This window comes from Falco peregrinus, chromosome 11 (genome assembly GCF_023634155.1).
Source record: "Falco peregrinus isolate bFalPer1 chromosome 11, bFalPer1.pri, whole genome shotgun sequence".
NCBI classification, from domain to species: domain Eukaryota; kingdom Metazoa; phylum Chordata; class Aves; order Falconiformes; family Falconidae; genus Falco; species Falco peregrinus.
In genome coordinates, this window is record NC_073731.1 from 26,442,332 (window position 1) to 26,470,084 (window position 27,753).

The 27,753-nt window shown below is 43.8% G+C and overlaps 1 protein-coding gene across 3 annotated transcripts; it reads left to right on the forward strand.

Moving 5' to 3' along the window:
- The first annotated feature begins 117 nt into the window (after window positions 1–117).
- Window positions 118–27,745, forward strand: MIA3 (MIA SH3 domain ER export factor 3). 3 transcript variants are annotated; one of them, XM_055816326.1, is made up of 30 exons: window positions 118–331; window positions 995–1,128; window positions 6,456–6,542; window positions 7,540–10,480; window positions 11,405–11,689; window positions 12,645–12,749; window positions 13,222–13,328; window positions 14,591–14,722; window positions 15,919–15,940; window positions 18,050–18,138; window positions 18,295–18,372; window positions 18,459–18,569; window positions 19,389–19,460; window positions 19,667–19,771; window positions 20,561–20,683; window positions 20,797–20,920; window positions 21,762–21,817; window positions 21,896–21,986; window positions 22,117–22,255; window positions 23,836–23,937; window positions 24,030–24,090; window positions 24,215–24,250; window positions 24,342–24,409; window positions 24,704–24,801; window positions 24,914–25,045; window positions 25,238–25,306; window positions 25,424–25,500; window positions 25,645–25,716; window positions 26,389–26,548; window positions 26,934–27,745. In XM_055816326.1, the coding sequence occupies exons 1-30, from the start codon at window positions 169–171 to the stop codon at window positions 27,254–27,256; spliced, it is 6,162 nt and encodes a 2,053-aa protein (XP_055672301.1). In that variant the 5' UTR covers window positions 118–168; the 3' UTR covers window positions 27,257–27,745. The 3 variants fall into 3 exon arrangements, with proteins under 3 accessions (XP_055672301.1, XP_055672302.1, XP_055672303.1); XM_055816327.1 differs by lacking the exon at window positions 25,645–25,716 and having other exon boundaries at window positions 119–331; XM_055816328.1 differs by lacking the exon at window positions 12,645–12,749 and having other exon boundaries at window positions 119–331.
- Window positions 27,746–27,753: the final 8 nt, after the last annotated feature.

Genomic DNA, 27,753 nt, shown 5'->3' on the forward strand with positions numbered 1-27,753 from the left:
CCCGTCTCGGCGGAGGCGGGCAAGGGACGCGGCCGGGGGGGAGGGTCCGGCCGCTGCCCTCCTCCCGCCGCGGCGGGGCCGGGCCGGGCCCGTCCCTCCCCCGCCACATCGCCCTCCCGCCGGCGCTGCTGACGTGTCTGCTCCCTCCCCGCCGCCGGGCCCGCCAACATGGCCGCAGCCCCGCTGCCGGACCACCGGCTGCTCCTCGCCCTGCTGCTGCTCCTGCCGCTGCTCCTGTCCCCGTCGCCCCCCGCCCTCTGCGCCGCCGCCGGGCCCGACCTGGGCCGCCGCTTCGCCGAGCGCAAGCGCTGCGCCGACCCCGAGTGCAGCAGTGAGTGGGGACGGCGGGGAGGGGAGGGGGGAGGGAGCCCCCGGCCCCGCTCCCGGCGCTGGGCACAGCCGGCGGGCCGCCTCCCGCGCCCGGGAACTTCCTACGGGAAAAGATGCACACGTCGCATGCTTCCCGGAGGCGTTTCCCTGAGCGCCCCCCCACCTTGGCACGGAAATCGGGGAGGATCGGGAAAATGGGACGCGGCCCGGCGGGCGCCGTTCCCCTGCCCCCACCGAGTTCTGGGATCCCCGCGGTTTTGGGGTTCCCCCCTGCAAAACCTCCGGGAATGAACCCGCTCCCCGGGTGTTGTTTATACGCTGAGTAACTGGGGGGGCCTGGTTTGCTCGCGCGCAGATGCCAGCTTTCAACCCATCTTAATGTGAATAATTAGCATCATAGAGCACTTCTGATACGCGTTTCTCAAGTGCTTTGTCAAACGCATGCCTTGATCAGTGAGCTTGCTTTATTTTTTAAATGATCTCCTATTTTAGTTAGGCTTTGAGTTAAGTTCTTATCTCTTGACCCAGTCCAGAAAATAGGAGAGCAGTGCGTGTGGGGAGGGGAGGTCTTATTTTCTGCCAGTTAGCAAAGACCCTTTTCCTGAAACTGTTCTATTATTATTAAAGTAATACGCTTCTTTTTTTTTTTTTTTTCTTTGGACAGTGTTAATGTGCCGAGGGAAGGCGATGCAGGATTTTAAAGGTCCGGATTGTCGCTTTGTAAATTTTAAGAAGGGAGAAGCAGTGTACGTATATTACAAACTAATAGGAAAATCAACTGAGCTGTGGGCTGGAAGTGTAAGTACCGTGAAGCATTCGTTCTGCTTGGTGCTTTCAGTGGGTAATCTTTTTTCTTTCCTTTTGCCTTGCAGGAGAACACGCAGGGTTTTGAGCACAGCCTTCATTATGTTATTTAGCTATTTTGTCTTGAGGCCTGTGTGAAATGGGATGTGGTTTGATCAGTTCTAAGGCATTAAGTACTGTGAAAAACGGGCGACGCTAATGTGTGCTAAAAACTGTTCGAAAACTGCCTTTGTGTTGAAAACCTCCCGGTGCAGCGCTGTAAGTGGTGGCCCATGAGCCTGCCTGGGAGCTGAGCCTCCCTTCCCAGCTAGGAAGACTTTAAGCCTGCACTTTGTGTTTTACCTGCGATGTGGTCTCATCCTGCACTCTAATCCTGCTAAAGACCATTCCACGTACGTGTTTTAATAGTGTTTCTTTTCCTGATATTCAGCTGCACTCTTCTGCTTTTTATCTAATCTGCATGCAGAGTTGGAGGGGGGAAAAAAAAGTAGTAAAACTAAAAAGAATTAAGGTAAATTTGATTTTTAAAAGGTCTGTCTCTCTTTCAGCTTTAGTAACACATTGCGGCAGCTTGCAGAGTAGTGGCCTTGTCAGAGTCCTTGTCTTCTCTGGGCACTCTGAGAGGGTGCTGTTGATGGGAAAGGGGGGTCCCCATACTTGGCAGTTACTTCGTAGAAAACTCCTCTCGGCTTTCATTGTAAGCGCTTCATTTGCCTGACAGAAGCAGAACTGAGATACCCTGGAGGAAGAGCAGGTTTTTTGTGGGCTTCCCTTGAAAGCACTGGCAGTCTGGAGGTTGCTTAGACCTGGTCCCTGTTGCCCCCTCCCCATGCTTCCCTTACACACCTTTTTGTGTCCGAATCGTTTACTTCAACATCCTTGCTTACCCTGGCTGCCTACAAGGGATAGATGATTGCCTGCGACAGTGGTCTAGGCTGCTCAAAGCCACACCTGGGTGCTGGCTGTGGGGCTAGTGGTTTTAGTGAAAAGCAGGGTGTATCGCTTTCTCTAACCTGTTCAGGCTGGGTGTGGACAGCCAAGCTCTCAGCAGGAGCTGAATCCAATTAGAACAATACAGAACAGAGCAGAAAACTGTAGCACATGGTTAAAGAAGAGTTTATAATTGTATCATGCTGGTAATTCCCTTGTGACATGTACTGTACCATAAATAATCTGGTTAATTAGCCGGTACGGGTTTCCAGGGCTGCCGCTTCTTGAGATGCAGAGTAGCAGTGTGGGGCCAATTCTGCTTTTTCTAACAAGGCGTAATGCAGGCTGTGAGATCAGACAGCAGGTTTCAGGTAATTGCTGAGTTAATATTCAGTTAATATTCTGATAGGAAGCTCGTGCAACGGTTAGGCATGTCTCCCAAGTTAAAAGGATGTTTGCTTTAATAAGTAAAAGCTGAAGTTGGCAGGTCTGAAAAATTGCAGTGCCTCATTTTATTTGTTGTAATTTTTTAATCGTGTTAACGCTGTTCTCTATATTCTTTTTAGGGTAGTGATGACAGACTAATTCCTTTCAGTTGGTGGCTGTAATCTTACTTTTTTTCCCTGCTTTGATTGACTGCTGCTGCGTTAATTGTAAGACTGCAACAAGCAGTGTCCAACGCTGCAGTGGGGCCAGGGGTGCCTGAGTAGGCATTGCATGCTGAGTAGGGCACTGGCGTGTCTGACCCTGTCCCTGAGCTGCAGATCGCGCCGGGGTCTCTCCTGTGCAACGTGACTTCCCATGCTAGATTCGGCTGGGCAACTTGATTTATGCAGGCCAGCCGTGCCTGCTGTCTGTAGTTGTGGAGCTAGGGGGAGGTTGTTGCTTGCTAATTAAAAACAGGCTACCTAGTGAGGTCTGCGATTAAACGGATTCCAATGGAAGGCATGTTGCCTTCTGCTGCAGCCCTTTTGGGATCTCATTGCGTGACTTTGTGTGCTTGTGTGTATCGTTTGGTCCCATGCATCTACCCTACTGTGCTTTTCCATTCCCCAAAGTTTTGGGGGAAAATATTTGTTAGAGCATAACAGAAACTACGAAATCAAGGGATAACTGGTATTCTGGTCTTCAGATGAGGGCGGAGGTTAGGGGAATGTATGTATGAGAAGATTTAACGATTGCAACCAGGGGCTTATTTCAAACAAGTTGTAAATACAGGCTCTAATCCTGAAATCAGTTTTTGAGGAGCCCTGAGAAACACAATAGTATTTCTGACCTGAGGGGAGATGATCTGTTAAGAAAGGAGCCTTTCACCAAGGCTGAAAAATCTACAGTGGTTAGGTCTGGGCTTTATTTGCCCTTGCTTTTCTAATTCACTCCGCCCTTTTCAAGCCATTGTTGATTTTTTTTTTCTCCTGTGCCAGCAACCATGCTGTATTTTAACAAAATAGGTCCTTTATTTTATGATCCCAGTCTTCTATACTTCACTGCTTGCAGAACTCCCTTTGAACTCAGTGAGTATTTTGCGTATGAAAAAATTTTGGAACCCAGCTATATACATATTCTATACATTATATGGCATGCAGTTTTTAGCAGAGCTGTCTAAACCTCATTAATAAACAAAGTTAGATACTTGGGCAATGTTTTATGGCCATTATTTCGTAGTGTTTTTATGTTATGAATTTCACAAATACGTCAGTTCCAGTAAAATACTTAGTTTTTTCCCCAAAGGCGAAAGGTGGAGCACAGCGGGTACTCTCATTGTCCAGCGCACCGTGTGCTCTAAAACTGGTCTCCTCTTCAGCATCTACCTCACGTTGTTTACGCCATCAAGCTGTGTTATGTAGACTTTGCTCCTATGCATTTCATTGGCATGCTGCTCTCATCTTTAGCAGGATCCAGAACTCTGAAATGACTTCAGATAATTCTAAGTAAAAACTGCTGGTTTTTAACAAAACGTTTCAGCAAAGACACTTTTGAATTATTGCTGCAGAAGACTGTTATTTTATCTTACGGCAAAGGACTGAACTTTATTCCTTTGATTCAAGGTTGAGAAAACTCTTTCTGGCCTCACATTATAAGAAAGATTTGGCTGCAGATAGTGACTTTTTTGGGGTTGTGGGTTCTTGCTTTTGTTTTCAAATCTTGCATGTAGGGTAATAAAAAAGAAAACAGGATGTGTGAATTTAAGGTAAGAGAGGAAGACAGAATATGTCTGGAGAACCCAGAGGATCAGGGAATTCTCTCCTGTTGTTTCTGTGTCTTAACAATGCCAGTGCTCGGCAAGGGCAGACCAAACCAGCTCTTCTTTGCCTGATGTTTTGCAGTTTTAGGTACCTGTGGTGCCTGTGCTTTGGGGATGTGGGCTTTAAGATTAAAAACATTTTAATATCTTTATTCCCAGCTGTCTCTTCCGTCCCTGAAGTAGGCAGTGTGAGGATCTGGCTTCTTGGTCAGTGAATCTGCTGCAGCTGGCTGTTGGATGTGGGCACTGGTGGGGACAGATGCTGTACACAGAACTATGTTTTGTCCATTGATGGCATTTTAACTGGAAAGGGAGTGGAAATGAAGGATGCACTTTTTTCTCCATTATTTATTTGGCATTCATAACATCTTTCCTCTGTCGTGTCTGTAAAGAATGAAGAATATTTCCTTTATTTGCACAATAAGGCATTTTTTCCCTGACAAGAGAGGACTTGTAGGGATAGGAGCAGATGAAATTTTGGGCGTGCAGATCCCATATGGTTCATAAACCACGTAAGTGGCAAACTGGGTCACTGCAGAGGACTTGTATGGCCAGCAGCTTGGATTATGCTAAATGAGTTTCAAATCGTGATGCCTAATTATAATGGTAGTCACGGAGATTAGTCTGCAAAGAGACTACTTTGAAGATTTAGCTTTTGTTTTCAGAAAGATAATTTAAAACTAGAATAGAAGTTTGTAGAGAGAAACAGGCCAATTTAGAATAAAACTGTAGTATACCACACAAGGACAAGCTTTTGATTTGTCAAGTTTAATTTCCCATTCCCAGTAATTCCCAATAATAAACCTGTATACATTATCTCTTTTCCGTAAGAGAGTACCTCTGTGTGTTTACAAAAAGCAGAGGGGTAATAATTGTACTGTTTTTTTAAATATATGTGTAATTGACTTCAGAGATACCAACTATAGAAGGTAAGATTTGAATGAGAAATAGGTAAAAAAGGAAGCCCTATAATGTATCAGTGCTTACTTCTCTTGCATAACAAAAAAACCCAACCCCAAAATGATTAGTACGTAGTATTTACTGGATACAATTCTCCCCCCCCCCCCCCCCCCCTTTTTTTTTTTAATGCCACTGTAAATCCAGAAAACTTCATCCCAGGTTAACCTATTTCAGTGATGTCAGTGTAACAATACATATATATATATATCCCTAATTGTTATGACATAATGCTTTCCTTTTTAATTTCATCTTTTAACTGAGTGCTCTTCCCAAACAAACTCTTCAAGAAAATGAGTAATTGTCGTCTTTGTCCTTTAACAAAACATTGAGGAAGTGACCAAAATTATTTTTTTTTGCCCCTGGATATTTTGGTCATCTAGGTACTCTGTACCTTTCTAGGTGTGTTGTCCAGGCTCTAATTGCCTGGATTATCTAATCTGCGTAGTGATAGCGTGCTATTAATATTGGCTTCTTGACAGCCCTTGTCAGAACTCACAAGTGAGAGCATTACTGTATAGATCTTACCTGGTGAGTGATAAGAGAGATTCTTGTCTTCCACTGTTTGCCTTGGCTTAGCACATTGACTTGCTTGAAAATTGCCATCTGCAACTGATTTTTGCTTGTATTAGTCACTGAAGTGTAATAATGCATTTGCAGAGAGGGGCTGTTTTTCACACAGGTTTTAAGATAGGTTATTACCTCAGGTACTATTTTGCATTTTCCTAAAATCTGCTTTAAGAATTTTTTTCTTCCTTAAGCTACAAAGTGAGCACTTTTCAGGCTATAACATTGCGCATGGATGTAAATCTTATTTGTCAAAGATCCTCTTCTACTACTCAGGAAAATACTTGAGGCATATGTGATGCCCGTGAGAGCGCACAATAGGAATTAAAGCACCTGAGCCAGAATGCCTGGACGTCATTTCCAACTCTCCTAATAATTTGTTATAAGTCAGGCTTTAAAATATGAATAGAAAAACTTTCCAGCTTCACAAGAGTGTTGTGAAATATAAGTATTGGATAAAAAAGGTATCGCTAATCTTTTTATTCACTGTGTTAAACTTCACTTAGAAATACTTGACGGAAAGTTTGATGTGTTTGTTACTAGTGTCTGTAATTAGGAATAGTCGCATGATTTTGAAAGTTGCTTTACTGCTTTTTGTTTGCTTGTGTTTGTTTTCTGGCAGGTTGGAAGCGATTTTGGATATTTTCCAAAGGATTTACTTGAAATAAACCATAATTATTCCAATGAGGAGCTAGAATTACCAACAGATGTAAGTCTTGTTATTTTTTTATTTGGGCTTCTTACTGTTTCTTACCTCAGCAATCAATAAAATCCCTGAGGAGGAGAATGGGAATATCAATGATCCTTAGGAACCTTTTGTTAGTAAGCAGCTACATACATGCAGGGATGCACATGTGTATCAGGGGGTTGAATGTTTTTGCAGCTATACGTGTGGATGAGCGTTGGTCCTTCTTTAATATTCTGGTTTTCTTCTAAAAAAATCCATTTGGATTGATTTAGCTCTAGAAAAGCTGCTAGCTGGCTCGCACGTAGTCTGGTACGTATTCAGAATTGTTTCTTTTCCCAAACTTTCAAATATTAAAGTACTATCAGAAACAAGCAAAACCTGGTGTGCTTAGCCCTTTGATTCTAGAATTGGCCTTTCAAGCCCTACACACATAGGTGGCTTTCATGCACTAATAGCTGATAACCCCAGAGTTGTGTGAGTGAGGCCAGAGCTGTGCATGTTTGTGGATGCAGTTTCAGACCCTTATGAAATTGTGTTCAGTGACTTGCACTGCTCTTTATTTTTCAGAAATTGTGTGAGGGGCAGCTCCTGCTTGGAGGACTTGGCCATTTCAGGAGAGACCAGCTAAAAGAAATTGTGACAAACAAGCTTAGCGATGCTTGTTTTCTTCTCCTCACTGGCTTTCAGCAATAGACTTGTTAATTTCAGGATGTGTGTGATGAGTAAAGTACAATAATGTCAACTCCATTGCTGACTTCCGGTTTGCTCTTCACTTAGGAGGTCTTTGGCAGGGCTAAGCCACAGCCTTTTTATTTAGGTTTTTAACAGTCCTTGGGCAAAACTTCCACCAATTTCAAAGAAAGTTTTGGTTAAGGACTCAGGGTGTTAATCCTACCCAATTAATATGATTTACTTTGCTGCTGTATCTCTCTCTCTCTCTAACCAACCAAATTAATTTGGTCTCATCACTGTAATAAAGAACATAGTATTTATGATTACATGTTGTTTTTCATTTCAGGAAACAGATTTTGTTTGCTTTGATGGCGGAAGGGATGATTTTGATAATTACAATGTGGATGAGCTTTTGAAGTCGTTGCAAGAGACGACAGCAAATGAAGGGGACACTGAATCAAATGATCCACAGACAAAACCAGCTGAAGGAATTGAAGGGGATGAGGAGATTGAACAGGTTGATGAAGTGAAGTCCCTTAATGCTTTGGAGACAGACAATCTTGAGCTAAGCACAGAGGAAAAGGAGGCCCCCGCCATGACAGAGGAAGTGGACAGTTCTCTTACAGAAGGAACTGAAAATACTGGGGGAGACTCCAGTGTCAATAGTCACGAAGAAAACTCTCAGGGAGATCAAATTGCACATGAGCACTTGAAAGGAATGCTACATGGGAAACTAAAAGGGCTAGAAAGTGAAAATACCAAAAACACTAGTGTTCCTCAGGGTGAAACCAGTCAACTTGATGACGAGGATGAAGAAGTCAATGCCTATACACTTTTAAACAGAGAGCTCTCTGTGAACTTGAAAACAAAATTTGGCTCAACTGCTGATGCTGTTGTATCAGATGATGAAGTGACTCGACTTGTTACATCGCTGGAAGATGATTTTAATGAAGACTTGAGCATTAATGCTCATGATGCAGAGGAGGAACCAGACTTTACAGATCAGTCTGAAGAAATCCCTCTGCTGTCTTTTATGGCAGAGGAAGAAATTACATCCCCAGTGGATTCAGAAGATGATGAAAACGATGACATTGAGTCACAAAGTCATGAACCCGATGAACATGCAAAGGGTGCTACAGAGCTAAATAACCAAAGAGATAATGAGGAAGAACCTGATTCAGATGCATTAATTCTTAAGGATGCCTTCAGTAAGAGCAAGAAGTCAGGTGACAGTATAAGTGTGGACAGGTCCGAATCTAAACAAACAAAAGAGAAACAAGATGAGGTAATGCTCATTAATAAAAGAGAAGCACCAGCAACAACTCAACCTGAGGTTCTCTTCAAAGAACACCTTAGGAAGGAACCTGTAGGTACAGGTGATCTGGGTTCAAAAGAACAAACAAACAAAACTGAACAGTTTGAAGAGCAGCTCATGGCTGATGGAACTGAGACAAGTACTGAAGAGCTGAAAAGTAAAGCTGTGCCTGATCCTCGTGTTTTGCCTAGTCCAGGAGATGATCTGGAGTCCAAATCATTTGTTAAAAGCAAGCAAGATGCTTTAAACCCATCCATTGGCAATAGCAACAAAAGTCCAGAAGGAGTGCCGTTTGCTCGAATAGAGAAAGATGAGAAAAAGTTTGAGGATGATACCTTGGAAGAGGTCTTGGAAAATGATTTCAAGCACAGAAAACGATGGGAGAAAGCAAAGAAGGGAAGAGCTGAGAACAAGCCTGTTGATGTTCCAGCCAAACCAGTGGAAGATGCAAAAAATGCATCTCAAAGTGACTTAGGAGATACTGACCTATTGAAAGAAAAACTGGAGCATGGAATGACCACTGTGGAGAAAGAGCCTCTAAGACATGAAGAAGATTTGAAACAAACAGGGGAGACTGATGATGAAAATCAAAAAACTGCCTCTCTTAACAAAGAACCTGAAATAAAATGGAGAAACATGAAAGAAACCCCTGCAGGGGAGGGAGACGCAAGCCGTAGAGGAGCTGTCGAGCAACCTAGGCCATGGGAAAATGAGACTGAGTATTCGGAGGTAGATGTGAAAGAAGAGCTTTCAAGAAATCTTGGCAAGATGACAGTATTTGAAGAAAGCATCGAGAAAAGTTCCCCTGAAGAAAAATCAAGAAGCACTACACAGAATACTAAGACAGAGTATCTTACTCTGCAAAGAACTACTCATACTGAGGATAGAGATTCAGACAGAAATCTTGGCACAAATTTAGCTAAAGAAAGAACACCAAGACCAGAATTGCAATCTGAAGAGCCAGATGCTAAAGACGATCCTGACCTGAAACCAGTAGAAGAAGAGCTACTGGAAGATGAGAATGCTGCAAGTGCAAAGCTGTTGCAAGCAAGGGCTGCAAATGTACAAGGTGGCACACTAAACGTTAAAAGTACAAATCCTGATTTAGAAGTACCAAGTGAAGCTGTTTCGGGAACTGCAAACCCTATTTATGAAACAGGAGAGGAAATAAACACAATTTCTAAGGAGGCTAAAAAAACAGTCAGCATGCAAGATGCAAGCCAGACTGGGAACAAAGAGGCTGACGTACCAGAGAGTGAAGGTGCTGAATTGGATGAGATGGAACATGTCATGAAAGATGATAATGAGTCTTCTGAAGCTGAGGAGCCATTAGCTGCAGAACAGCATAAATTCCAATTTCCTGATATAGAAGACAACAATGACTTTAACCAAAGGGAAGATCATCTTCCAGAGGACTTTTCACAGAAAGACTCAAAAGAGGTACAAAATTTAGTGCATACAAGAAATGACCACCAGCAGTCTGTACATTTCTCCAGCCCTGCTGACAGCTCAGCAGCCACAGATGACACTGTAACAGACTTCAGCGAGTCTGTGAAGCAGCTCACAATAATGAGAGACTTTCTTGATGAAAAGCGTGTAATACGTCTGCAAAAGTACCTTGGACGTCAACATGTGGTTAGGGTGGAAGCCATGTTCCACGACATGAAGGTAGAGATGGAGCTTGCTCGGAAGGCAAGCCATAATAATGAAGATACAGAAAAAGCTTTGGACCAGATACTTGAGTTTTCAGAATCAAGCATTATGGATGTTGTAGGAAAAGTTCTGGATTCCAGAGTGGCAGAAAATAAAGAGGAGGTGGTGAAAGAGATGGATTTGTATGATGAGGAGAGTGCGCTGATGGATGATATTCAAGAGCTAATATATTCTTTAAGGAGTAAATATTCATCTGCTAGTGACAGTGTTCCACTTGCATCCATTCCAGAACAGGAGGATGATCTGCTGCACTTTCAAGGTAGGATGTTAAAACAGTTGATAAATAGCTGAAATGGAAGTAAAACCCTACCCTGGACAACACTATGCAACCCAGAGAAGCTTTAAGAATGTAGGGTGAGGGAGCAGAACTGAAAGAGGCCCTACGGTATCTGCTGGGATTTTTCTTATTTTTGGCATTGTGATGGGTGGCCTAGGGACAAATCCTGAGAGAAAATTTTGAACTCAGTATATCTGTTCTTACAGGCCAGGTTCTGTGTAAGATCAGTGGGATCTGTGCATGGCTAGAAGGAGCCATTCAGGTCATGTCTATACTTCCTACTCTCAAGAAATAAGGAGTCATATACATTAATGTGCTGAATTTTTTGGAGGGTTTAGGTTAGTCATTTTCTGAACTAGCTAGCACCCAGTTATGAGAGATCCAGTGATTAATGCAAAGTTCAGGCACTAAATCTATGCACCTAATATCTCGGGTGTCCCTGCCATCATATATTTTACCAACATTCATAAAAGAGTGCATAAGTAGAAATACTGAACAGCCAGATCTTTTCACAGGGGAAGAACCAGCAGTAGAATCTGCTGCAATCTTGATGTTTTTTCTAATTAATGTGCAAGAAGTTGGTAAGATATGCTTTTAGCAAGGCTCCTTTTACTGTAGTATGTGTTAAGGATGTGATTTCTGATAGTCATGAACAATGAAAATACTTCATCTAATAGTATTTTATTGCAAGGTCAGTGGCTGATAACCTTGCATAAATTCCATATGAACATTTCATTAAGTGTTACTGAAAGTTAATTGAGAATATACTGGAAGCAGCACACAAGCTGAAGTGTTTAAAAAGTGTCGAGAAAGTGTTTGTCAAATGCAGTATTTCACTGGAGGCAGCTGTGGGTAAGATGTGCACGTTAGCTCAGTGCTTAATTCATGTCTCCCTGTCTGCCACAGATGGTGCAAAAGAAGCTGAATATTACAGAGTTTCCATCAGAAACCCCAATGCCATGGATGAGAGCAATCGAGAATTTCAGCAGCTTGAAGACAAGAGGCCTGAACAGCCTGTTGAGGAGAAGGAGGAGAGGGCTGTTAATGTTCCACCTGTGCATGAGGAGGCAAACTTCTCAGATAGTAGAGAAGCTGAAGAAGACTATGATATTGAAAGAGGATCACTGCTGGAAGATACTTCCTTTGGGTCAGTTGATTCAAGACAGAGTGCCAGGGAAGATACAGCTGCAGGTAACCTCTTGGAATTGGGCTGTTTTGTTCTTTTGCTCTTAGAGAGGAGCATGGTTGAAGGCGAATACATTTTTTTAAGCAAATACAAATTTTTTTCACTAATATTTCCATTGTAAATTGCTGTAATCCTAATGGCTTTCACTAACCCATGAGAGTCCCTCCAGTGGCAGTGTTGTGTTGCTACCACTCGCCTCAGCAGAGCAGTTTTCCTACCTTTTTGCACTACAGAAATAAAGAAAACTCCTGTGTCATAGAGTTCTGTGGTCAGGCTGGTGGACTGTGTCTCAGCATAGTAGTGGATGAAGAGCTGGATGCATACCATCCGCTCAGGTTTCCTCCTCCTTGCAGGGGGGCTGACAGTCTAACCATGAGGCTATAGAATCCTGCACTTGCTCTTTTTAACCTGTAACTCTGGGCTCTATTACTTTCCGGGAAGGATGGAGTGTAGCTTCCCTCAAGCAGTTCAGTAATTTCTGGCTAAGGTGTTTGTTGGAGTAGGAAAAATGTTTGACTCTTTTGCTGAGGCCTTCCTCTGGAGCAAGTGTGCTTATCTGTGCTGATTCATCCTTATGCCAGGGAAGGGTCCTATTAGCATCACCTTTCCCAGCTGTTTTGGCATGAAACTACCTTTGACTCCATTCTTGGTGCTAAGCTCATCTTTGCTGTTCTGCTTTCACCTCTGATTATGCTTAATAAATCCATCTTCACTGAGCACTCAGAAAAAAAACCAGGCACACTTTGCGTAGGTTTTGTACGCTACCAAGGTACTGCACGATCCCCATAGCCAAGCACTTTTGAACAGTTTGTAAGTTCTGAAGGAAACTAGGTTGAATGCAAAGATACCTACTGAATTTTACATGGCTGGTGGATTACTTACATGGTTAAGCAGCCAGATGTTCCCTTGTATTTTAGACAATCTTCCGTTCCTTAATGGTGGTTAAATGCTGTTTGCCAGGTGTTCCTGTGAGGAGTGCTGGAAGCCTTGAGAAGAATCAGGGCAGATGCTGGTCGAGCCTCTGCTCACAGGAGCTGTTCCACAGTATACCAGCAGGCTGGGCAGGTGGTTATTTGCATCTGTTAATTTGAATTTGTGACAGCGGTAGCAGTGAGAGGAGGCGGCAGGCTTCAGGTCAGGGTAGAGGATGGTTTAAAGCTTATGCCATACTAAGAGCCTTGGAAAGTTACTAGAAGACGTAGGTTTATTGATGAGGGACTGAAGAGCGTGTGCTTTTTTACTGTTGCCCTGTGGCTGTAGCTGTGTGTGCTCTGAGGCAGGCTTGGCAGCCACTTGGCGGATCTGGGCCACTCTCTCCGGTACTCTTTCTAAAGCAGCCTGTGGGATATCACCGTCCCTTCCAAGGCCTTCTGCCTCCTCCTCCAGTGCCCTGGAGAACCGGGGACCGTACCCTGAGATCTCCCCTAGGCCGCGGCAGAAGGCGCGGGGGCAGCCCAGCCCAGCCGTGCCCAGTCAGCAGGCCCCGCTGCCCAGGGCGGCCGCTCCGTGAGGTGACGCCTCTCTCCTCTCCCTCCAGGCCCCGAGGCGGCGGCGGGGGGCGCCGGGCGAACGGCGGGACGCGGGGCGGAGGCCGGCGCCTCCTCACGGGGAGCCCTGGGCCCGGCGCGGGAGCTGCTGCGGCGGGTGAGTGGCGGCCGTAGCGGGCTGCGCATGCGGGCGGCGGCGCGCGGCGATGACGCGGGGGGGCGGGGGCGGCGCTGTCACTCCGGGCTGACGTGTGCCTGCCGGCTGGCTCGCGCCGCCATGGACCCCGCGGGCGGCGGCGCGCGCCTCCCGGAGCCCCCGGCGCGGCGGCTGCTGCAGGTGCGCGGGGGGGGGGGGGGGGGGGGGGGGGGCGGGGCGCTGTTATTGCGCGCGCCGGGCGGGGCCGCCCCCCGCGCTGCCGGCCCTTGGGCGGGCGGCTGTGGCAAGCGGCGGAGGGGCTGCGCCGGTCTGAACCCGGGGGGACTCGGCGGGCCAAGTGACAACCCACGACTCCCGGGCCGAGGCGGATGTTGCTCCCCGGCCCCCTGAGGGGAGGCCACACACACACACCCCCTTCCCCTCCCCGGTCCCCTGAGGGGGGCCACCTCCCAGCCCCTGAGGGGAGCCATCCCACCATACACCTGCCCCGGCTGCCCCTCCCCCCCCCCCCCCCCCCCCCCCCCAGCCATTTGGGGGTGTCCCGCGGGACCGGAGGCACCTGCTGGCGTCAACAGGGGCCGGGATCACTGCCTGGGCTCCCGCCGCTGGAGCGGGGGTCCTGCCAAAACGGCAGCTCACCCCTGCGCTGGGCTCCTCGGGGGACAGTGTGCCCCTTCTTTTTAATCTCAGCTTCCCTCGGCTGTGGCGGGGGGAAGGCAGAGGTTTCTGTGTGCCAGCCCTGTGAACTGTACCAGGTGTTGGCACCTTTTCCAGGCATTCGGTGCTCTCTGGCCTTGTTATGACGGGACACATGACATACGACATCCCTGTGGCCAGGGTGACAGCTGGGAAGAGAGCGGGAGTTGTTTTTACTGGCTTGTTACAAACGTCCAGATATAAAGATGCGTTTTTCTCAGTGTTTTTTCCATCCTCATAGATCTATTTAGAAATGGATCAAGTAACTCCTAGCGCTGTGTAATGCCAAATGTGTATATCAGCTTATTTTGGTGTAGCAGTTCTTTGCCAGCAGATTGGTCCTGTCGGGTGTCTTCCAGATACTCAGACTTTTGAGCTGAAATGCCAGTGCTGTGCTGCCTTGTGGTTTTCTTCACTTACGTTTTTCACATTACAGAAGAACTGCAAGAAAGCTCTAGATGGTTCTCTGGTTTTATCAGAGGAATGAAAGCATTTGGCAGACTGCTTATTTTGCTGCAGTATTTAATGAAAATACCCTCATAGTTATCAATGCTGTCGGTTTTCAGTTGGTTGCTACCCTGCCTGAGGAAATTCGTCCTGGGCCTGATTTCCATGGACTTCCATGGGAGCCTATTATTATCACTGCCTTAGTGGGAATTGCCACGCTTGCTATAATTTTCTGGAGAACCTGCCTTTCAGTAAGTATACTTCATGCCCTGCTGATGAGTGGTCTTTTGTATGGTTAAACTGTTTCAGCGTTACTGGGGTCAAAGTGGTGGGTAGTCCCCTGTGTTTTTACTTTTTCTGTTTAGAGCATTAATGCTGGGCTTAATAGCTGTAGTGGGCTGCAGTTTGCTTCAAGCCAAGAAGCGTTTCCTTTTACGTTGTTAATTGAAGATTTCTTGGTAAGAGGCAGTTTCAAGAGCAAAATAGGGGAGTATGTTGTAACTAAAGAAGACTGAGGAAAGGCTCAGCAAATCTCTGAAACGAAAAGCCTTCCATGTGCTTGAGCCTGTTGCCAAGTATCTCCAAAACAAGCAGTTAATCCTCCCCCATTCGTATTGTCCAGCTGCTTGCAGGCTCTGCATTTAGAAACCTAAAAACCTGATCTTAATTCCCACTGGAGAGCCCCTTCCCCACTCTTCTCACTCCACATTTGTCCTCTTTCCTACACGGATAATTTTCTGTGCAAGAAAAGTACCATTACCAGCTCTGAAGTATAGTAGTGCCATCTCCTTGGGAAGGGATAGATGAAAATCAGATGGGACAGTTTATTTTACAGCTGTCCAGTTCAGCGATGATATGGTCTGGAAGTTTGTCGAATAATTTTATCTTTGCTTGACAAAAATAAATTAAAAATAAATTTTATCTGTAATAATATTGTTAGTTTTTTACTTGTTTAGTTTTGATATCAAATACATTAGGTCAGTTTCAAGTGCAAAACATTGTTAATATAACAGCATGAAAAGAAAGCTTCTGAAACTGTTAATTTTGAAATTAACACCGTCATGTAAACATACCTTGCTTCAAAGGGATGAGAAGTGGGATGCAAGTGGTTTTGTGTTTGCAAGTTCATGACTGTTGTTTGATGCGAAATGGCTTCACTTTCTGTTGCAAATCTGATGTGGGCAGTTACTGCTGTCTTTTTAGTGACCAAGTAAACAGACGTTTACTAAGACTCTAGGACAAGGCATTAACCTAGAAGCTTTTATTAGAAAACTGCTTAAGCTTGTTTGTAGTGTTACTCAACACCCTTGTTGGCAGCAATACATGAGTTTTCTGTATGCTGCTTTAATCTGTGTATGTAGTGACTTTTCTGAAAAGGGAAAACGAATAAAATTTTTCACCTACCATGGCTAATTTATTTTTATTCTTCCCCCCTCCTCTTCTGTAGGTAAAGAGTAGAATATATCAAGGTAAGTTTCTCTGTGCTTTTCAATGTACTTGGTGCTTAGGCATGTTAAGGTTCTGAAGATTGTTTTAGAAGACCAAGAGTTCATCTTGACTGCCTTTCAAGGAGAGCGCTGAGACTAAGGTTATAAGGTTATGGTGTAAGCTAGGTCAGTAGAGGATACTTGAATCTGAGGATTTCAGTTTTGCTTTTGATAATGCTTTGATTAGGAGAAACAATGCAGCTCACACCTGCAAATTAAAGGGCAAGGAAAAGCTCCACCTTGTTCAATATAAATGTGATCCATCGATTCATTGGCACAACGGTAGCGGGGGTAGAGTTTGTTTTGTTTTTCTGACTAGCAGTGGATCTGCTTTTGCTTGTTGGTTCTCACAAAGAACCGTAGCTAGTTCCTCTTACCTTTTCGGATTGAGGGAAGCCTGAAACTGACTGCTGTGCAGTTGCAAAGACAGTTAAATGTGGACTTCAAATAATGCAGATATTACTGTGGCTAGCACATTGCTTTTTACCACAGGATTTCTCAAGCTTCAGGTGTATAAAATTAATGTGTACTGAATAGAAAAGAAAGAGAATTCAAAGTAGGGTGATGGCTGAAATTCATAATTGAATAAAACCTGAAAATATGAAAGAATTGTCTTCACATGAACTATTTGCCTCTTTCTTCCTCATAAACCATACTACTTCTGAATCATTCCTCTAGTTTCATTGTAGATATATTGCAGTATAATGCAGAATTAATGAACTGAAAAAAAATCCATTCTACTTCTGGAAGGTGATTTCTGTACTGGAAAAGAATTATTGTTGTTGGAGGCGGAAAAACATTGGTACTGGTGCTGTAGAAATTATTTAGGTGCCTACCCTAACAAAATACGGAACTTGGGTCTAATGCTTTTTTTTTGGCCCCAAAAATATTCTTTGGTATGATACTGTATAGAAACTACTAAAGCTGAGAAAAAATAGATATTCTTCAAGCATGACAAAGTTGTTCTTAAAAACTTTATTGAAAAGAGAGAAATAGTAACAGTGACAAAAATGCTTTAAAAGATAGATTATATTTGAAGTCCCGAAGGTAAAATCTATTATCTACTCCTCATGATACTAGTAAAATCAGGAGACCAAGCTAATGCAGGGATTCCTGCCTCCCTTAAACTGCTGAGAGCTGTCTTCTCCCTCAGCAGTTGCTTGTTGGCTCTCCTCTCCCCAGAGCAGGAAGGGATGGGGATCCCACTGGCCCAGAATCCCTCACGTGGGAGGGGAAGGTGGAGCAGCAGTTCCCATTGCACCCTGCGGGATGCAGTTGGAACAACCAGTGCTTCCTGTTTGTGCTGCAGGATTTGCTGTGAGGCATTTGGGGCTTGGGGTGTGCAGCTACAGCGTGGTTTAGGACTTGAAAAAGAACGACAATTAGATGTTCTTTAAATTAATCCGCAATAAAATAATTTAAGTATGTTAATGATTTTTATTGGGTCCTAAGGGCTGGTTGACAGCTTGTCGGGGTTCAGAAACAAATGCATGCCTAAAGAACTGTTGCTCTGTCATAGCTCTTTTGAGGTCTGTTTGAAAGTGGTGCAGTTCCCTGAGGCTTACTGATGCCACCTGCTAGCTGACTGTCTTTCCTCTTCCCAGTAGGTCTTTGACAGTTTTCATCATTATCGTTGCTGACCAAACATTCAGGTTTGATATAGCAGAAAGAGATGGTTGTTGGGGAAGGTATTGCATCTCCCGGAGTGTCACAGCAGCGGTCTAAGACTGCTCTGACATCTTCGTTGCCAGTTCTTCCCTTGAACATGCCTCATCTGTGGCTAGCCAGCGTCCTGTGCCTAGCCAGGCTCTGATGTGCGTTCTGTGACCAGATTTTTGTGAAGTGGATGCAAAAGCTATATGCTTTTTGTCAGTGTTCAATGCTTTACTGTCTTGTTTTCAGTCCTGACTTTAAATGAAAGCTGGAGATGCTCAGATTCCTGCAGGAAGGGCTGACTGCCAGGGAATTGACACTGTTCTGATTTATGGTTTAGTCCTTGCTTGAAAATGTTCCCTCAAGTGGTAGCAATGATAGCTCTGATCCCCACCCCAGGATATGGACAGTTACTGTAAGCTTTCTTTTTCTTCCTAGTGACTGAAAAGCAACTTGCTGAAAAAATTAAAAACCTTCTGCAAGAAAAAACAGAAATCTTAGAAAAGATGTCAGAATATGATCAAAAGGTATTGTTGTAGGTTCTCATCCTTTGCTTCCTAATTTTCTGTTACTGGTTTAACGACACAGTCAATGCAACAGCTACTGTGTTTTTATTTTCTGTTCTTACCGAGTATTATGTTGACGGTTTCCTTGGTTCTTTTTTTGGTTGTTCCTGTGCCTAGATAAAGGAAGCAAAGGAATCTGTGAAAGTGGCCCGAGAACAACAAGATGTTCTCTCTGATGAAACTACAGGGCTTAAGGTAAGAGACGGTTAACTGTCTCTGTACTAAAAGCAAAACAGTCAGTAAAATAACTTGCCTTATTGGGTCGTTTTCTTTCTTTTTAGGACACTGTCAAAGGGTTGGAAGAAGCAAATCGTCAGCTAGATGACAAAGTAAAAAATCTGCACACAATGCTTGAAGCGGAGAGGAAAAAGAATGAGAAGAAACAGAACAAGGTAAGAGCAATCACACTTGTGTCTTACATTGTCCTTAAATTAATGCACCCTAAATGCTGGTCACAACCTGATGGGTAAACAGGTAGAGGTAGAGCGAAGATGAACCACCTCAAAAAGAACTGAAAGGAAATTTTAGGTTCATCCCAAGCTCCAGGGAGAGAATCTGTTGATGACTTTTTTTTTTTTTTTTTTTTCCCTCTGGTAAGATCTTGATGGACCTGTGTGGTTATGTGCTGTCACACACAGATGTGCTCAATCATGGGCTAGTCTAATATTTCCTACCCAGAGCAGGAAGTTCCTTAACAATATGAGCTGAAGGTTTCAGGTTGGTAAGAGATGTTTTCTTGTACTTAGGGGGAGCATCTCGTTCTGTAGTACGTGTGGAGATCTTTAAGCTGCCCTTCATTCTTGTTGTCCAGCGGTATTTATGTGTTTTTTTTCTTTTTAAAGCCTGATTTTCTGTGGTAGTGGTAAGCTCCAACAAGTTCTTTGATCTTGTTTTGATCAAAGGTTGTCGCTAATGACAGCAACACGTGTTACTTTTGTTTTAGACTGCGCAGGTGTACGGGGAACTTGCCCAGCCAGGAGCAAGCAGAGTCACAGGGGGAAGTTGATTCTAATGTACTGCGTGTTTCTGTTCCTTACCTTGCTGATAAGGCAGTGCTATGTTGCTGCTAGTCCAATGGCTGCTTTAAATGGAAATGTGTTGGTGTTTTGACTTTCCTTTTATGCTTCCATATTACACAGATAAAATAATTACTCTGGCTAAGGCATTTACCGGGCTAATGCAGAGTCACTGCTCATCTCTTTCTTACATAGATCTCTGAAACTCAGAAGTCCCTGGCGAAACTTCAAGAGGCTATCAGTGTGCATTCTGTAGAGCTTTCAGAGGTAAAAAAATATCTACACCCTCTCAACAGTCACAAGTTCTTTGTACCAGGAAAATTCATGTCTAGGATGTAATAGAAAATGCTAGCTTGGCAGATTCCAGGTTGTTTGTGCATATATACCTTTTTTTTTTTTTCCATTTTACAGCTAATACATAGCTCTTCCTCCATTACAATTTGTCTTTTTGTTCCTTTTTGTTTCATTTGTAGGTGCAGATTGCTCTTAATGAAGCTAAACTAAGTGAAGAAAAGGTGAAATCTGAGCTTCATCATGTGCAGGAAGAGAATGCCAGACTGAAAAAGAGTAAGGAGCAAGTAAGTTATGGCCAGGCCAAGCAATTCTGTTTGTTTTGAACAAAGTATTGGGGCTTTATTCCTAGCTTTCTTGGGTATAACTTCAGCATGTTTCTGTTTTCTTAACGTGTCAGAATTCAACATTTCATGTTATCAAGAGAAAATTTAAATGCCTTTTGCCTGTCTGTACAGGCTTTTTGTGCAGGTGAGCCACATGTCTTCAGTGTGAAGGCTTTGCCTGTTTCAGTTTTTGTCAGCAACTTCACAAGAAGTCTGTGCTGATGTGGTGTAGCCACTGCATGATTGGGAGATTGCTGCTTGGGATCAGGACTCAAGGAAGTAATTCTAAAGAATTATCAAAAAGCAACTCTGAAGCTAAGCTAAGTGGGGAGGACCTTTAGCCCTGAAATGTCATGCAAGTTCTTTTAAAAATAATTGCAAGTATCTGTTTGATTTTTTTTCTCTGTATATGAAGTAGATGGCCTTTTCAGGAATGTGGTTTGATACCTCTGGACTGTGATTAATTCCTCCTATTTTGAAGTGTGTGAGCAGTTTGGTTATGTTGTTGGGATATTAGCTGAGAAAATGTCAAATTTGTAAAATCACCGAATAATACAAACTGCAGAAAGATTCCCAGCATCCAGTTCTACCAATGGACTAGTAATGTGTGATAACCGTGAGATTTACCCTGTGTCTGTGACCTGTGGTGATCAGTTATCACCAGAGCTGGCAGTAAAATAGACTTTAATTACTTACACGCTGTACTAAAAATAAAAACAAGTAATCATCTTGCCTTGGTGCTTCATACAGCTGCTAAAGGAAGCTGAAGGTTGGAGTGAGAGGCATGCTGAACTCACTGAGCAGATCAAACTGTATCAGAAATCTCAGAAGGACTTAGAAGAAGCACTTGCCTACAAGGAAAATGAGATTGAAGTAGGTTCTTTATAACAGGTTTGCTTTAAATACTACGCATCATAAAATACTTTGAAACAATTTACAAAATGCAGAGCGACTCTTCTTCATTGAAATTTTGATTTTTTTACTAGGTTTTAACTAACTGCATTATGCAGCTGAAGCAGCTCGACATGGATTCAGCATCTGAGGCCGAGAAGGATGGCGAAGGGTGCAAATGGGCTTCAGGAGACGATCTGGCCAACGGCGAGTTGCCAGGTACAGCAATCCTGCCCACTGGCTGCAGCTTGTGCCGGTGTGTCCGTGGCATGTCATACAGGTAACGAGGGGAATCCATGCCTGTAGCTGCCTGTGGGGTAAGAGGCTGCCAGCTTTCATCCTCAAACACAAAGTACCTCCTAGCTGAAAGGAGAAACTGTTAAAAAGGCAAATAATTGCTTTTAAATGACCTTTTAGGTATATCAGAAGTGTAATCACACAGTTTTAAAGATTGCATATAAAGGTTAGTAATTAAGAACATTCCGAAAGCTGAGAATCTCACCTTTGTTATTATGCTACATTTATTTTTAATATGAATTTTTAACGAGTATTTTGCTTACCTCAACATAGGTAACTAATTTAGGTAATCACATCTTCTAAATACAAAAGATCGAAACAGAAGTTTTCAAAACTACTCCGGCAGTTTGTCATTAGTGATGTTGCACGTGTATTTGCTGCATCTCTGTTTTTGAAGTCTCCCCCACCCACCACAACCATACTGTATATGTGGGCTGGAAATTCCCGCTTAGTGATTTTCAGATGCTGTGTCCGGTAACAGATTCAGTGTTCACATTATTAGTGTGGTGGGTAGAAGAAGTGAACAAGAAGGAATCTTCTGAATGCCTTTTGGAATCAATCTAATAGTTCTGTTGTGCTGGTCATGGATTTGCTATTGTGCCCCACCTCCCCCTCTTTTTTTGGTGTTTTGTTTGTTGGGGTTTTTTTACCACTTAAGGAGACCTATCCCAGATTAAAGTGTAGCGTGTTATTTTTAACAGCTGTAGAGTTCAGGGAATTGGGATTAAGAAATGGAGAAAACAAATATATCTTTCTTTTCTAGATAATGAGAGTGAGAAGATGAAGTCTCAGATTAAGCAGATGATGGATGTCTCCAGGGTATGCTGCACAAGATATCTAATAAATGTAGCCACATTACTGCTGTGCCTAAGATCATAAACTTTCTCCTCTTTTCAGGTAAAAACTATGTTATCCATAGTTGAAGAAGACAGAAATCTTCTGCAATCCAAACTGAGTGATGAAGTAACAGCAAGACATGAGCTGGAAGGTAGGCTTAGCGAAAGAATTGCTTAGGATGTACTGTTTGTGGCTTCAAAAGCAACAGAGCGTTTAAGTGGTGTAACGGTTCTCATTGCAACTTCCTTCAACTTCCTAATCTACCTTTGCTTCTCCAACAGAGCAAATAAAAAAATTAGAACATGACTCGTGTTTGCTCCAGTCAGCCAAAGCTCGACTGGAAAATGATTGCAAAACATTACAGCAGAAAGTGGAGATTCTTGGTGAACTGTACCAGCAGAAGGAGATGGCACTCCAGAAGTAAGCCTTTTGTGACTCTTCCACAACACGGCATGTTAGATCTCGGGCACTACCCAAACACTTTGCTCAGAAGGATCAAACAACTTGAAGTTGTATTTATAATGGAAGGTGGTGGCTACTCTTTCAGTGTGGTTGAAGCTAGTACCCCTTTTTTGACTTTTTCTGCCATTCCAGAGATTCTAATAAGACACTCGCATTACACGATAATGCCTTCTACTATTGAAAACCCGACCAAACAACTTTTGGAGAGCAGAGATGAGTGGCTTGGTCTGTGAATTCTGTGGTTGCTCGCTCACATTGTCCAGAAAATGTCCAGGAGAATTTGTTTCAGTTGCTGTGACCTCAGTTCAGTCAGTCAAAATTCTGATAATGTAGAAACTTTGAAAAAAGCTTAAAAGGCTAAAATACTTTCTCAAAGGGCTAAATTAAGGCCCTTTGAGTTTGTGGTAACAGCTGAGATGAGTGAATTGCTAGCAGTGAAGAATATCTGTGTTCATTCCTCATTTATTTATTCATTTATTTACTTACAAATGTCTGTAATACCATCTCAATTTTGTGGGGAAAATGTGAGATAGGATTCAAGGATGTTTTCAGCTAAATTCTGTAGGAAGGCTGAAGGAGAAGCAATTGAAATTCAAGTGTGTAGGTTGGGGGAAGCACAGGGTTGGAACAAGCTAAGGAATTGAGGCTGTACGGCACCTCAGTGGTGAAACTGCCTGACCTTGTAACTTCAGGATCCAGGTGTAGTAAACACATAATGGAGAGGTGGAGGATAGCCCACCTTTCAAGGAAAACTTCCTCTTGATGATATCTCTGAAGAATTTCTGTTCCTTCCAAAACTTTTACGAAATTACAGTGCCTGTTACTGCTTCTTGATTAGAATGAGTCTTGCAGTTTTTTTCTGGAAAACTGTTTCCATGTGTAGCCAAGGAAATGGGTTACGTTGGACTGGCTGTTAGCCAGTTTAATGGTTCCAGTTTTGTGGGATAGCTCTTGGACCTCTTTCTTCAATATTTCCAGGAAAATGTCAAAAATGAAAAAATTGAGGTTATAAAAAAAAAAATGTGGAAATTGATCCCGTAATAAATTGATGTGGAGAATACTTAAGAAAAAGCTTCTTTGCACACGGTTGAGGACTATCGAATGTGTTTGTCACCTGGGCCCTCTATTCCCCCTTTTTCACTACACATTCATTTCTTCACTTGCCTTGCTTAGATGACAGTTCTGTGTGTTTCCTTGTTCCTGCCTCTGTAAATCTGCATTGCTGTCTGTAGGATTCATAAGTAAACTACAGGATCTGAAGAGACAGTCTGCAGGTGTTAGATGCTAACATTAGGTGCTGACAGAACTGTCCAGTCAACTCTTGTGTCCTTGGTTTTCAGGTTTTATATACAAAGGGCTTGTCTGTTGGTTTCAAAAGACAGCATTTCTCTCTTTTATGTGATTATTTCTTTTTCTGTATTCTTATACATTATTATAGATTCTGATATCACTGTTGTTAGCAGGGGAATACCTTGACTTTGAGTTGTAGTAGATGTAGGATGGGGGAATATAGTTGTTTTTTTGTTTTTCCTATGCAGAAAGCTAACCCAGGAAGAGTATGAGCGTCAGGAGAAGGAGCAGAAATTGTCTGCTGCAGATGAAAAAGCAGTGCTGGCCATCGAGGAAGTGAAAGTTTACAAGTAACTTCAGTTTCTGAAGACTGTCCTTTATTTCCGCTATTGAAGAAAATTAGTTTTAAACCTCTCTCATTCCCCTTTTTCCTTTTGTACAGGCAGAGGATCCAAGATATGGAAGAAGAATTGCAAAAAACAGAGAGATCTTACAAAAACCAGGTAAACTTCTTGCTTGCTTGTTATTGTGTCATCTTTTACTGTATCACTGCAGTGCTCCTTGGTGAGTTACTGCAAATACTGGTAGTTAAGACAAAATAAACTAAAATGCTTCTTTTCTTCTCAGATTGCTGCTCATGAGAAGAAGGCACATGACAATTGGGTAAGAATGTTCTTCCTTTCCTGACGTAAAGGGTTTGTATTTGACTTCAGGTCAGTGCAGTTAATGCAGTTGGCAAAATTTTCCCTAATAGCTTATTGCCCGCTCTGCCGAGAGAGCTCTGGCTGAAGAAAAAAGAGAAGCAGCCAACCTGAGACAAAAGTAAGTACAAGACAGACCATTTTTATTGTTCTTTGAACATGCTGCACGTTGCTTGGGAGGGAAGAAACTCGAACAACGCAAGAGGCTCAAGTTAGCCTGCTTGCTCGGGATGTGCACTGCATATTTGAGTTACTGATTTTAAACTGCTGTTAAACTGTTTTGATGGTTAAAATAAGATTTCTTTCTGAAAGCTGTAACATTTCACAATGCGGTTTGCCTTGTTACATTATAAAAAATAAAACTTGTGTATTATTTGAATAATTTTTACAAAAATCTTTACTTTTTTAAAATCAGATTAATAGAAGTAAACCAAAAAATTGTCATGCTTCAAAGACCATTGATTGTAAAGCCAACTCCAGGCAGACCTGATCGCCCAGTCCCACCACGACGAGGTAAATGCTGCTGTTTCTCCCAAAACTTTGGTCTTTGAGTCCATTATAGCCTAAAACAATAAGGCTCTGCTAAATTGTAGAAAAGTCAAGTGGTTTTAATTATTTGGCATAGGGCCCTTAAGCAGAGATGGCTCTTTTGGCCCGTCACCTGTGAGTGGAGGAAATCCATCACCCACCCAGATGATAGAAGTTCCTGCTCGGCCCCTTTCTGCTCCTCGGAGGGAAGGCTCGAGGGGTGAATTCGGTAAGCAGTAAAGCTTCCCTTCTGTGCTGGCTGCCTCTTACGCTGCGAACCCCAGGACGCCAAGGGCTGATCCTGGTTCTAGGGATAGTTTATTAATACACAGATGAGTGGTTGTTTTGGGTGGGTTTATTTTAACAGAAATAGCTCAGGCACGTGGTCATGAGGCTCTCTGGGGTTCTCGTTTCCCTTAAGGTTCCGTGGTAGATGGGCCCCCTGTTCCACGAAGGCCACCGGAGTTACCTGGAAGGATGTCTGTACCTGGTAGGTTATGTGGCCTGCAACCAACTGCAATTTATTCAGTGATTCTTTCATTTCAGAAATGGAACTTAAAACCCATCTTCCTTACACCAAGACATGTATTTCTGGCTCTCTTTACAGATCTTGGGCCTGCTGTAGCATCCCTTATCAGCAGCAGGCCAAGAACCTCCTCCCCTTCCACAGGAATGGATGGAGTGGTAAGCTGAAAAAACCCCAACCTTCAGGAAGCGTTTCTAATACATGATTCACTGTTCTTCCTGCTGCTTCTTTAACTGTATCATGTTCTGTCTTGTCTGTATCCTGTCGCTATCCTTATTTGCTGTCCAAAAAAACCCCCAAAGCACCCCTCTCCCAAAGAGTCTGAAGCCCTCTGTGTAACTACTGATTCACCTTCATCTGTTGAACCAGCTACAGTGAGTATTTGGAGGCTGAATATGGTGCTGCTCTGCTTTGATGGAGAGGAATAACGGGCTTGGTGTTCTGAACTGCTAAATAACAAAATGCTCTGCGACACTAACCAAGGGCTTGTACCTCTGTCTCACAAGGTTTCTCTAATGATGAGCAGTTGCTGTCTGGTTTTTATGGAATTGAGGAAATGAGATCTTTCTTGTTAAGGACTGCAGGCAAACACTTTGGAGTGACTACAACAATAATCCTAAGAAGCTGACTTACCTGTGGTATTTAAGCACAATTTCGTATGTAATTCAAGGTGCCAGGCCCTTTACCAAAGGGGCGTCCGCTGAGGACACTTCAGAAGGGATTGAACTTTTCTTTAGTACAACTCTAGCTAAAGAAAACTTGTCGTCTCAGAAGATCCACTAAGACTCACTCCTGGGTAGTGCAAGCAGTGCTCCGGGTGAAGGGATGATGATGTTGCAGTAACTTTCCCTATTTTCTACTTGGTTGATGTGTTTTGGGGTGTTTTTTTTCTTTCTTTTCTGCTCTCTTCCACCTCTTGGCGGTTGGGTGAGTGGTTGTGATGTTCAGCAGTGTCAGTACCTCTCCTGATGCAGTGAGTAACGCGCTTATAATCTGTATAATCTGATATACTGATATAATGATCAGTATAATCTGATCTTGCACAGGCTAATGCTAGTCCCAAAGGTCCACCGTCTTTCCCGGCCGGGACACCCATCATGACCTCCCCGGTGATGGGACCTCCGCCTCCGCCGCCTGTTCGCTACGGACCACCGCCAGCCCCTCTCCGTGGGCACTTTGGGCCTCGACCTCTCCCCGTGCCCCTAGGTACAGTTGCATTGCCGTGCGCTGAAACTTTTCCCGCTGCGCTTCCTGGAAGCTGAGCGTGGAACTGAGCTCAGCTGGCGGTTGGCACGCGGCTTCCCCGCTTCATGGGCTCGGGCTGCCTTGCTCGCTAAGCTGGGGCAGGTGAGGTTCTTTCAAGCCCCCTTCATGCCCAGGTATGAAGGAGGCATTTCCCCTTGTTTAATCTAACGTGGAAGCCAGCAGCCCAAACGCGCTAGAATGTAACTCGTGGTGGGTGAAGTCTGCACTTGCCTGACCCGCCCCGGAGCTGCTCCACAAAACGAAGCAATGAGGAACTGGGTGAGGAGCTGCCCTGGTCAGGTGAAAGCAAGAGTTCATTTAACTCCGTGGTTTCCTTTCCTTCCAGTTCGTGGTGCTCCTTTGCCACCTCCAGCTGCGAGAGATTTCTTACCTGGCCCACCCTTAGGAATGAGAGATCTGCCTCCTGGCCCGCTACCGCCGCCTCCAGATCCCAGAGGCTATGGACGTGGGCACCCGCCTTTTCGACCCCTCGGTCCTCCTGGCCCAAGAGATTATCCTCCAGGCCCGCGGCTACCCCCGCCTGGCCCGAGAGACTATACGCCGCCTTCTAACAGAGACTTGCCTCCATCGGGACCCAGGGACTACCCTGCGGGCCCGCCGCCGCCAGGCGCAAAGGATTACGCACAGCCTCCAGCCCAGAAACCCTAACTGCAGCGTTCGGTCAGCAGCTCAACGGAATGGACTCCAGCGCACTTCCTGCGGTCAGGATTTTAGGAAATGACTCTCTGGTGGAAGCCATTTGTCTCATTTCGGTATATTTCAGCTTTTGTGGATTAATTTTTATCCAATTGCTACAGACATCTTATGTGCATTTATGATCACCTTAAACTCATCCATCCTCTTGGGCTGCAAGAACCTTTTTGTGATGGACTTGAACCTACTCTAAACGTGCAATAGAAAGGGAGTACCTGTGTGGCTAGTTTTAATTAAATGTAGCCTCTGTAACCAGTTGGTGAATGAACTAATTTCGTGAAAAATGTAAATCAAATCATTTCCTGTGGAAATAATTTTTTAAGTAAAATGCTATTCTACCTGCCTTCTCCATCACATCATTAAGCTGCAGTGACTGTAGGCCAGGGGTTTACATGAGGACTGAAAGTTGGTTGGGTTTTGGTTTTTTGTTGTTTTTTTTTTTTTTTTTTTTT